Below are 10870 nucleotides of genomic sequence, written 5' to 3' on the forward strand. Positions count from 1 at the left end.
GGCGGAAACCCACACAGACACAAGGAGAACATGCAAACTCCATATGGACAATCACCCAAAGTGGGAATCAAACCTGGGTCTGTGGCGCTGTGAGGTAGCAATGCTAACCACTGAGCCACCATGCCACCCTTTTTAAGATGAATATTGTTTAAAACTAATTGTTTAGCTGTAGTTCTGAATCTATTTATTTATAATAAAAAATAGTTCTCAGTATGTGCAGAAAACTGATCTGTGCTTTCTGTTAACCAGACACTAAAAAGACAGGTAATTGGGGAACTTTATACACTTTTATAAAATTTTTAACTTTTGTGACACCTCCAGAAATAGTGGGCTTTGATTCCTAGTGCTGTAGCCCAGTGAGCTGTAACAAGATTACCAATCCTCTGAGAGAAGAAATTCCTCCTTATCTCAGTCCCTTAAGTTTAAAAGACTCTGTTTTTGGAAAAAATGGTTCCATGTTGCGTACTGTACTCCCTTTAGTATTCTTCACAGCCAGAAATAGGAATCAGAACCAAATACTGCCACAGCTCCCCATATCCAGAAGATGGCACACGCAGAGCTAGGTTTCATAGAGCATTGAACTGTTCAAAATATTAGATAAGCTAAGCCCTTTTTAAGACTCTCTGTCTTCTTCTAGGCTTTCCTGGTATCTTTGCTACTTGTTTACATCAAGATCAGATTACCTTTTCAAGGAACAGATCATTCCATATCCAGAAACATCAGAGCTGCTGTTAGCAGCAGAGGAGCAACATAGCAATACATTTCTCTACAAACTTATTCATGTTTAAGACATTGGAATCTATGTATTCTTTTCAGAATTATAGCACAAAGTGCACAGAAGGGAAAGCAATGCACATTGTAACCCTTGGCTCTACCACATTCTCCCTGGCCAGAGGACGAAAAATACACAAGATCACTATGGAGATAAACACTGCTATGTGACCTATCTAAATTTCTTGATGAACTTTGTACAGTGATGTGGAGGTGCCGGTATTGGACTGGGGTGGACAAAGTCAAAAGTCACATGACACCAGGTTATAGTCCAACAGATTTATTTAAAATCACAAGCTTTCAAAGCGCTGCTCCTTCGTCAGATGAAGTGACTTCACTTGACGAAGGGGCTGCGCTCCGAAAGCTTGTGATTTCAAATTGGACTATAACCTGGTGTCATGTGATTTTTAATATCGTACAAGTAATTGTCATTGCAAAGTAATCACTTTCATCCAAGGAACAAATGTTAAAAATAGGGTTTGGCAGAGAAAGCACTTTACAAACGATTATAAGACCAATCAGTCCATGTGTAACGGGAAATACATGTTTAGTTTAGACCATTTCCTGATCACCTTCACGTTTGAGATTGGATGGGCCCACAAATTCTATCCATGGAATCATGGCATAGGAGGAGGTCATTTGGCACATCAGATCTATGTGGTTCCAATAAGTTTATTTAAACCTCACTCTCCACCTCACCAACTTTGGAACCGTAAGTTTATCAAATGGCCATCTGATTTACAGTAGAAATCATTCCTTGTCTCCATTTCCACCACATATATGGGGAGCAAACACCAGGTCGTTGCCACTTGAAATGTTATTTTGTTAAAATGTTAAAAAGTTCTTCCTCACATTTGTCCAATCCATGTTTCTTAGTTCTTGTACCATCAGCTAATGGGGATAGCTCCTCTTTATGTACCTTTTCCAAACCCATCATAATCTTGTACGCTTCTATCAAATTATCCCTCAATCTCCTTTCCTCCAAGTAGAACAATCCCATCTGCATTGACCTTCAACTTGTAGCTAAAGTCATTTACCACTGGAACCATTCTGATAAACTTCCTCCATGCCTTCTAAAGAACCCTCACATCCTTTCCAAAATGTGGTGACCAACACTGGAAGTAATGCTTTGGTTGTGGCCTTACCAGAGCCTCAAGATCTCAATGTTTTGCGAACCACCTCACCCACCCAATATGTCCTGCCATCTGCAAAAACTAACATAAGAGCATAAGAAAGCATAGGTCTTTCAACCCTTTGAGCCTTATGTCCTATTTAATAAGCTCTGACCAGTTCTGTCCTCACAATCTGTCTAGATACAGTGATGGGCTTTTTGCCTTCATTGGGATATTTGTAGCTGATAAAGTGACATTTATGTCAATTCCTGTAACATAAATACTAGATGTAAGTAAGAAACGATTGACTAAAAAGCTAATAAAAACGGAGGATAATTGATTATTAAAGTAAATTGATAAAAAAAACAAATGTCAAGGGCTCTAATGGGTAGATAAAAAAAAGCTAAAGTGAGTGTGGGGCCCTTTGAGGAAGCAACTGAGGAACTGACTATTATTTAAATATAGAGAGATTCCAAAAGCATATAGCACAGAGGGATCTGGTGTTCTTGTGCACAAAACATAAAAGGTTAGCATGCAGGCTCAGCAAGCAATTAAGAAGGTAAATAGGATTTCAGCTTTTAGGCTGGGGGTTGGAGTTTCAAAATGGGGAAGTCTTGAGACAACTGTATTGGTGAGACCACACTGAAATGCTGTCCGTAGTTTTGGGCACGATATTTAATAAAGGATATACTGGCATTGGAGTCAGTTCAAAAGAGATTCATTTAGCTGATTCCTGGGATTAAGGGGTTGACTTTACAGAAACAGCCTAACAGGTTAGGTCCTTATTTATTATGGTTTAGAAGAACAAATGGTGATTTTATTGAAATATATCAGATTTTGAGGGAGCTTGACAGGGTAAATTGTGAAAAGATGTTTCTCTTAGTGGAGGAATCTCAAATTAGGGGACATAGTTGGATAATAAGGAGATACTGATTTAGAATAGAATAGCAATTTGTTGTCATGTGTATTTTTACAAAAACAAATGCATCAAAAAGTTTAATAAGTCGCCATACCACAATGCCTAAATTAATGACAGAAGTCATAAACTAGAAAAAAAGTGTGAAATGTTCACCACTGTTCAATTAATGGCTCCTCAGTTTGCAGTACACTGGAAAATTGGGCCAAAACTGCCACATAGGGCCGAGCCAAGATCGCAACACCGGGTCGAGACCACCCCATCACACCAAAATGAGACCTCCATGCTGGGACTAAACCTCCATACTGGGCAGTTGAAAGACCCAGAAGCCACCTCTGAAGCAAGGACAAGATCTCCACACCAAGACAAGACCGCCACGCCTGGACTAGACCTTCACACTGGGCTGCTGGAATACCTGGAAGCTGCTGAAGAAGCACTCCATGATGGGACGAGACTTCCACGCCAGGACAGGAACACCACTACAGGCTGAAACCACCCCTCCTGGACAAGACTGCCACACCAGGAGACCACCTCACTGGGAGACCACCCCACTGTACACCTGGCCTATACCACTGAGATGTGAAGGAATTTCTTCTCCCAGAGGGTAGCGAATGTCTGACATTCTCTACTCAAGAGAGTTGTGGAGGCTAAACTACTGGAAGTATTTGAGGAATGTATTATTTCTGGATAGATTTTTGAAATAGCTGGGAGGTAAGAGCTGTGAGGTGTGGCCCAAAAGAAGAGTTGAGGCCTTCTTGATCTTCTTGAATGGCAAGGCAGATTTGAAGGGCTGAATGGTCTACGTCCACTACTATTTCACATGTGTTTGTGTTAAATTTAGAGACATAGTTGAGTATCTAAAGCTGTCTGAAAATGAAGTCAGTTCTGAATAGTTCTGAGGAAGGGTCACCAGATCCAAAACGTTAACTCTGTTTTTTCCTTCACAGATGCTGCCAGACCTGCTGAGCTTTTCCAGCGAATTTGTTTTTGTTCCTGATTTACAGCATCCGCAGTTCTTTGGGTTCTTCTTCAGTTCCAAAGCTCCTCAGTTCTTTGAGTTACGAAATTTATTTTCTATTCAGTCTTAAATGGCTGAAACCTATTCTTGAACTGTGAATACTATTCCCAATTACATCAAGCCCCAAAACAATTATATATGTTTCAATATGATCACGTTTTAACCTTTTGAACACTAAGGAATATAGATTCATTTTGCCCAATCTACCATAGAACAGTAGCCCCACCTAAGGATTAGTTTAGTCAATTTCCATTGGACTTTCTCTGTGGCAGGGCTTCCAATGAGAAGGCATCAGTTAATCAGAGAGCTCCAAGCCAGCAATGATTGGATGTGACTCGTAACAGCAGACAGTCCCCCACTTACAATGGACCTGCCTCACTTCCACAGGTTCTACTCTTACCATCTCTCCCAGCTGTCCCTTAGGGGGTCATGACAATTTTCTTGCTTCAAAATGGGAAAAAAAGTTAGAAGCACTGCTCCTAGGAAAGTTTTGTATATGGGTCTGAAAGGTTTAATGCTGAGGAGGGCCATAAGTACCACCCACTGTGATTGTGTCATATGGACTTGTGGGCAGAACAGCTTAGGATCTCAAAGCAATGAAACCTAACATCTTCACCTCCTCAAGGTTTCTGTAACAGCGTCTATCATATCAATGTAACCCGTAACCATCTGTTAACAGGAAATAAACTAAACTTGTTAACTGCTCCAGAATTTTCTAGTTGGACCAGGAAGTGGTTTTCCTTGATCACACTAGGCCAAACAGTCCGTGTCATGTCCGACACCTAAAGAGAGGGGGGGAACAATCTTCATCATGAGCACAGCCCATGTAATACAGTGATCCAGCATGCCTAGACAATATGATGAGCAGTGGTATGCATTGGTTTTACAGCCCAAACCACAGAAAGCATATCTATTCTTAGGTAAGGTGACCAAAATTGTGCACAATATTCCATGTGTGGTCTCACCAAGGACCCATGTAAATACGGTAAGAGTTTTTCGCTTGAGGAAACAGTGGCACAGAGATAACCTCACTGGATGAGTAATCCAGATGCCAGGTTAATGTTCTGGAGACATGGTTTCAAATCCCACTGTAGCAGATGGTGAAATCTGAATTCAATAAAACTCTGGAATTAGAAGCAAACCTAATGGAAACCATGTAACTACTGTCAACTGTCATTGATAAAAATCCACCTGGTTCACTAATGCCCTTTAGGGAAGGAAATCTTCCCTCCATATCCAGTCTGACCTACATGTAATTCCAGACCCACAGCATGTGATTGACTCGTAACTGCACTCTGAAATAGCCTAATGAGCCATTCAGTTCATTGATAATTAGGGATGGGAAACAAATACTGGCCCAGTCAATGACAATCACATCTCATGAATGAATTTTAAAAATGCCCTTTGTGATGAAAACTAACATAGCATTTGCATTCTTAATTGCTTGCTGTATCTGCATGCCAATTTTAAATGATTTGTGTGCAAGGACACATAGTGTCTTCAACAACACCTTCCAAACCCACCACAACTGCTGTCTAGAAGGGCAAGAACAGCAGAAACATGAGAACACCACTCCCTGCGTTTTGCCCTCCAAGTCATTCTCCATCCTGACTTGAAAATATATTGCTTTTCCTTGAGTGTGGCTGGGTCAAAATCCTGTACTCCCTCCCAAACTGTGGTGTGGGTCTACCACATGGACTACAGCAGTATAAGAAGGCAGCTCACCACCACCTTCTCAATGGCAGCTAGGGATGGGCAATAAATGCTGGCCCAGCCAATGATGTCACATCAATGAGTGAATAAAAAAAAGGAAGTGGAAGATGACTATTCTGACATCTGAGTTCTTGTATTTATTTAAAGGAAGAGTTCAAGCAGGTGATTGAACATAATGTGATCTACCAGCCTCCAAAAATAAAGGATTAACAAGTGCTCAGAGTGAGCAAGAAGTCCTCATCGAATGACAGCATTCACCATGGAGAAAGGACGAGAACACTTCCCAAACAATTTTGCTAGACAGCAAGATTCTGTCTTCACAAGCCACAGAAATTAACACACGCCATACTAATTGGCTATGAACCATGCTGGGCCATATACACTTTCTGTCTCATTAACTGATGTCTCTGTGCTGCTGTTAATACACTTAAATTAGTCTTTAAGTACTCATTTAAGTTCAGATAGTGTTTAAATTCAGATATCTGAAAATTGCTTATGAAGAGTCACTGCCTATCTTAGGTAACTTTGGTCCTGATTCCCAAATGCAAAGCTAGGGTTAAATAATGATCGGGTGGAGGGAGAGGCTGAGGTCCTTTAGTATTATTCACCTTAAGATTCTCAATAGGCCCAAGGCTGGGTTGGCCACCCAACATTTCCCCTACTCTTTAAAATTTCCAACAGGTTATTGGTGGGGTAATAGTGCAGTGAGATGGGAAGACCACCCATTGAATGCGTGTGACCACACAACACCTCCCACTGCATAGGGTTCAATTGATCAATGTTTGATTGATGTTTGTATATATTGTGTATATTGATAGTTGGCAGCTCACTGTGTACTGTTATTAAGCTTGGTTTTGTCAATTAGTGAAAGAGGCTGAAATGAATCTAGCTGCTGTAACATGGGAGCAAATATTTTAAAGCATTGTCTACCCTCCTGACAGACAGAGAAACTGGTGTATGAAGCACACTCTGCCTTCAAACCTGCTGGTGGGGAGTATAAAATCCAGGCCATTGATACAGATTGTAAATTGCTGAGGATTGCTCAAAGTAATAAAAAATCATGAATTAACTAATGGGGATAAAATAACATCTGATAGTTTAGAGGGTAAAATTGATAGTGATTTTATTTGCATGGGCTACATTTTCACCTTCCATTTATCCTGATTAATTGATTGTTACCAATAACTTCCAAAATTGATGAAATAAAGCTGATTTCACTTGTAAAACAGCATCAAGTTGACACTAAGAACTGAGGGTCGGCTCACAATCCTGATGGTGGGCAGATATTCTTACTGCAGTTTAGAAGTGCCAGAAATAGTTGTGAATATCACAATTTGTGACAAATCAAATGTTAAAAAATTGCCAGCAGAGTCACAATGTACAAAATAGCCTTTGTCAGTCACATATGATTCTATAAAGAAGAATTTAGGAGTTGCTTCCAGATCAGACAGAACTTTATGTATGTCCTTTCATTGAACAAGAATTAGCAAGTCAAAACATAATGTGCAGTACAAAATATGATTAGCACCAATCAATGGAGATTATACCAAATATGTTTGACACAGAGCAAAATGAAATTAGATTTGAGTCGTACATTGAATTAGATCTTCCGTTATTCAGTCTTTGTCGCAAAGTGTGACTTTGTTGCACTTTTCCCCAATTCTAGATACAGGATAGAGTTGCCAACCATTCTGGATTATACTGGCATTTTCAGGTATTCATGGTTAATTTCTGGATTTTTTTAATATTCACTCACAGGATATACACATCTCTGGCTGGGCCAGCATTTATTGGCCATCCGTAAAATTGCCCAGAGGCCAGTTGAGAGTCAACCACATTGCTGTGGGTCTGGAGTCACATTTAGGCCAGACCTAGTGAGGATGGCAGATTTCTTTCCGTAATGGACATTAGTGAATCCACTTGCACTTGATAGTCTTGTGACTAAGCCAGGATAAAAATCACAAGAAACATTCAAGTATTGCACCTACTTTTAAAAGAAATGTATTATGATGGTTATGATTCATCCAATCAGACAATGGGGATGCTGTCCTTTTTCTTGCTGGTGTAAGAAAGTGGTGTGCCATGACCACGGATATGTCAGCAATGGGACAATTTGCAACAGGATGTCAGGCGGCACAACATAGGAACATAGAAAATGGGAATGGCAGGAGTAGGCCATTCTATCCTTTGAGTCTGCTCTACCATTCAGTATAATCATGGCAGATGCCCAACTCAGTATCCTCTTCCCACTTTCTTCCCATACCCTTTGATCTCTTTCTCCCTAAGAACTGTATCTAACTTCATGAAAACATTAAAAGGTTTAGCCTCAACCACTTTTTGTGGGAGAGAATTCCACTTCACTCGCCGGATAAAGAAATTTCTCCTCATATCAGTCCTAAATGGCCTGCCCCGTATCTAATACCTGGTTCTGGAATCCCTGGTCATCAAGAATATCCTTCCCGCATTCACCCTATCTAGTCCTGTTAGAATTTTATAGCTTTCTATGAGATCCCAAATCATTCTTCTAAACTCCAGTATATATAGTAATACTGATGCAGTCTCTCTTTATGTCAGTCCTGCCATTCCACGAATCAGGCTGGTAAACTTCTGTTACACTCCCTTCTTAGCCAGAACATCCTTCCTCAGATCAGGAGACCAAACTGCACACAATACTCCAAGTGTGGTTCCTGCTAAGGCCCTGTATAATTGCAGCAAGACATCCCTGCTCCTGTACTCGAATCCTCTCGCTGTGAAGGCCAACATACCATTTGCCCTCTTCAACATCGGCTGAACCTGCATTATTACTCTCAGTGACTGGTGTACGAGAGGACACCCAGGTCTCATTGCACCTCCCCCATTCCCAATCTATCTCCATTCAAATAATAATCTGCCTTCTTAACTCACAGTTACATCGTCAAAAAATTCTAGCAGATTTGTCAAACGCGATTTCCCTTTCATAAATCATGCCGATTCTGTCCGATCCTCCAGGAATATGATGAGCCAGAGTTGGCAAACTGAGTGCAAAGCCATATTGCATTTATCGCCATCAATTATTTCAACTCATTCACATTTGTAAGACTCTGGGCACCAGGTCTTACCATAGTTTTGGGCCAAGAGCCAGGTAGCATTGAAAAATAACAATGCTAAGCAGAGTTTCATTTATGTACTTGTCGAAACATAATTCAAATTAGTGATACAAACACAATTTTGATCATTGTGAAAATATCTTAAAACATGCCATGACTTTGGTAACCCATTGCAAAAGCCATCCCCCATGTACAAAATGTGTAACATCGATGCATAAGATGAAAGCTTCTTACCTCAGTGACAATTGTAGAGATGTATCTGTCTGTATTGTACACCCAGCCATCAATACAGGGCTCTATTTCAGGCATTGTATCATTTAAACTGTCTTTCATTTCAGTCTTGTATCTGGTGCATTTACTGTACATTTGTCCATCACCCACTTCTTCCACAGGTAGCAGTAAACTTAGATTAAGAAAGGAAGTTTCTCCGATCATCACATTTGAAGAGTTAGGCAGACGACAATGATGCTGAGGAATATCTGCCAGAAACACCATAGAAAGGACTGTGTATCCATTTGGAACAACAGTCAGACTGAGGAAAAAGAAAATTGTCCTCTGGTATGGCCCCCATTCTCCCAGGAAAGCAGTTGCCTCATCATAACTTTGCATTTTTTTTCTGACTCCTGAAATAATTTCTTTTCTGAGCAATCGGTGCTTTAGCTTCAAATGTGCTTCCTGTGAAAAGAGCAAAGCTGATTAGTTCAGTTTTCAAATAGATTCCTGCCAGAAAGTTATCACCGTTGCTTCTTGTAAAAGGCACATCTAATCTCATAGATTGGTAACGTTTACAAATGAATACTCTGTTAAGATAACTCTGAACTGTGTCTAAGAAAATCTTCAAAATGCTTCAGAAGGTATATATGTCCCTCAAGTGTCCTTCTTTTGCAAATGTTTAATTGGTTCCTTCTTCTGTCTATCAAACTATGCCTCTGCCCCTTTATGAACAGACAGTCCAATACTTTATGATGACAATTATAGCATGTGAGTGAAAGCAGCAGCTGACAGTCTGATGTGTTAAGTAAGCTGTACTGGAAACAGAATTGAGACTCAAGTTAAATGCAATTATTTTTTAAGATATAATTTACCACAGCAATCATGCTTCGTAAAAACATTTTTTATGGTTGATGCTGCTGTAAAATTAACTTTATTTAAAAATGATACTCTCATGAATGTTCAAACAATCGCATTTGAAACCTGATGTTTAATATGCCCAATGCCAAAATTAACCTTGGCCTTTTAGTTAATGACATGACTTGTTGGCCAGTGACTTTTCAGGCTCTGAACGATGTGAGCAATGGCAAAAAAGTTTGGCGAATACAGTGAGATGGAAAAATGAAATTCTCAGCGTCAAGGACAAAATATCTGATTTTCCATGAAGGGTTTCAATGATGAGATGAGAATCTCACTAGTGAACAGCAAGGGGCCCACTGGCATGCATTTCTTTCCTTCTCCTGACAGATCCACCAGGTGCTCCAGGTCCCCGACAGCAAAGGGAGGTGCCAAATTCCCTTGATCTGCTTTCTCAGACCTGGCAGATATTCCTCAGACACTGGGGAGACCAATTCCTGGCTTGAGGCACTTGAACTGGGGCAGAGCTGGGATTGGAATACGGTGGTGGGGTGGGGGTGGGAATGAGGTGTGAGGAGAGGAGCTGGTGGTGAAACCTGGAAAGTCCCAGCAAAGCCCAGCAAGTCCATGACCAGTGAGCACAAGATAACATGAAAGAGAGTCACACAGTCGCAGTGCAAACTTAATGAGGTGAGTGTTGTAAAATTGCATACGAGAAACATTCCATGAAGCTCCCTGAAATTGATACTCAGGGCTACCTATCAAAAGAAATTTAACTAGGCAGGCAAACACACTGTTTGGAACAAGTCAAAGGTTGCAGGTTCTGGAATGAGTAACTCACCTCCTGATTCTCGAAAGTTTGTCCACCATCTACAAGGCACAAGACGGGAGTGTGATGAAATGTTCTCCTCTCACCTGCATGGGTTGTAACTCCAATGATACTGAAAAAGCTCATCAGTGTCCAGGCAGAACTCCCTGCTTGATCAGCATCCCCATCCACTCTGAAACACTTATTCGTGCAGCAAGGCATACATACCTCATGGATAAAGTATTCACCATCAGAGAGACACAGAAGATTCTTTGACATCACTCTTCAAACCACAGACCCCAGTCAACTAGAAGGATGAGTCCATCAAGCACATAGGAGAATGACCACTGCACCTTTCCCTCCAACTCACACACAATC

The 10870-nt window shown here is 40.7% G+C and overlaps 1 protein-coding gene across 1 annotated transcript in view; it reads right to left on the reverse strand.

The window, feature by feature from the left end:
* Positions 1-9283, reverse strand: part of LOC109928304 (solute carrier family 22 member 5-like) — a 66930-nt gene extending 57647 nt beyond the window's left edge. Inside the window, exon 1 of the mRNA XM_020528325.2 lies at positions 8851-9283. Within this exon, the coding sequence (XP_020383914.2) occupies positions 8851-9225 (375 nt within the window). The 5' untranslated portion in view covers positions 9226-9283. The remainder of the gene's footprint in view (positions 1-8850) is intronic.
* Positions 9284-10870: the final 1587 nt, after the last annotated feature.

The sequence above is a fragment of the Rhincodon typus genome, chromosome 3 (genome assembly GCF_021869965.1).
Source record: "Rhincodon typus isolate 14 chromosome 3, sRhiTyp1.1, whole genome shotgun sequence".
Classification (NCBI taxonomy): domain Eukaryota; kingdom Metazoa; phylum Chordata; class Chondrichthyes; order Orectolobiformes; family Rhincodontidae; genus Rhincodon; species Rhincodon typus.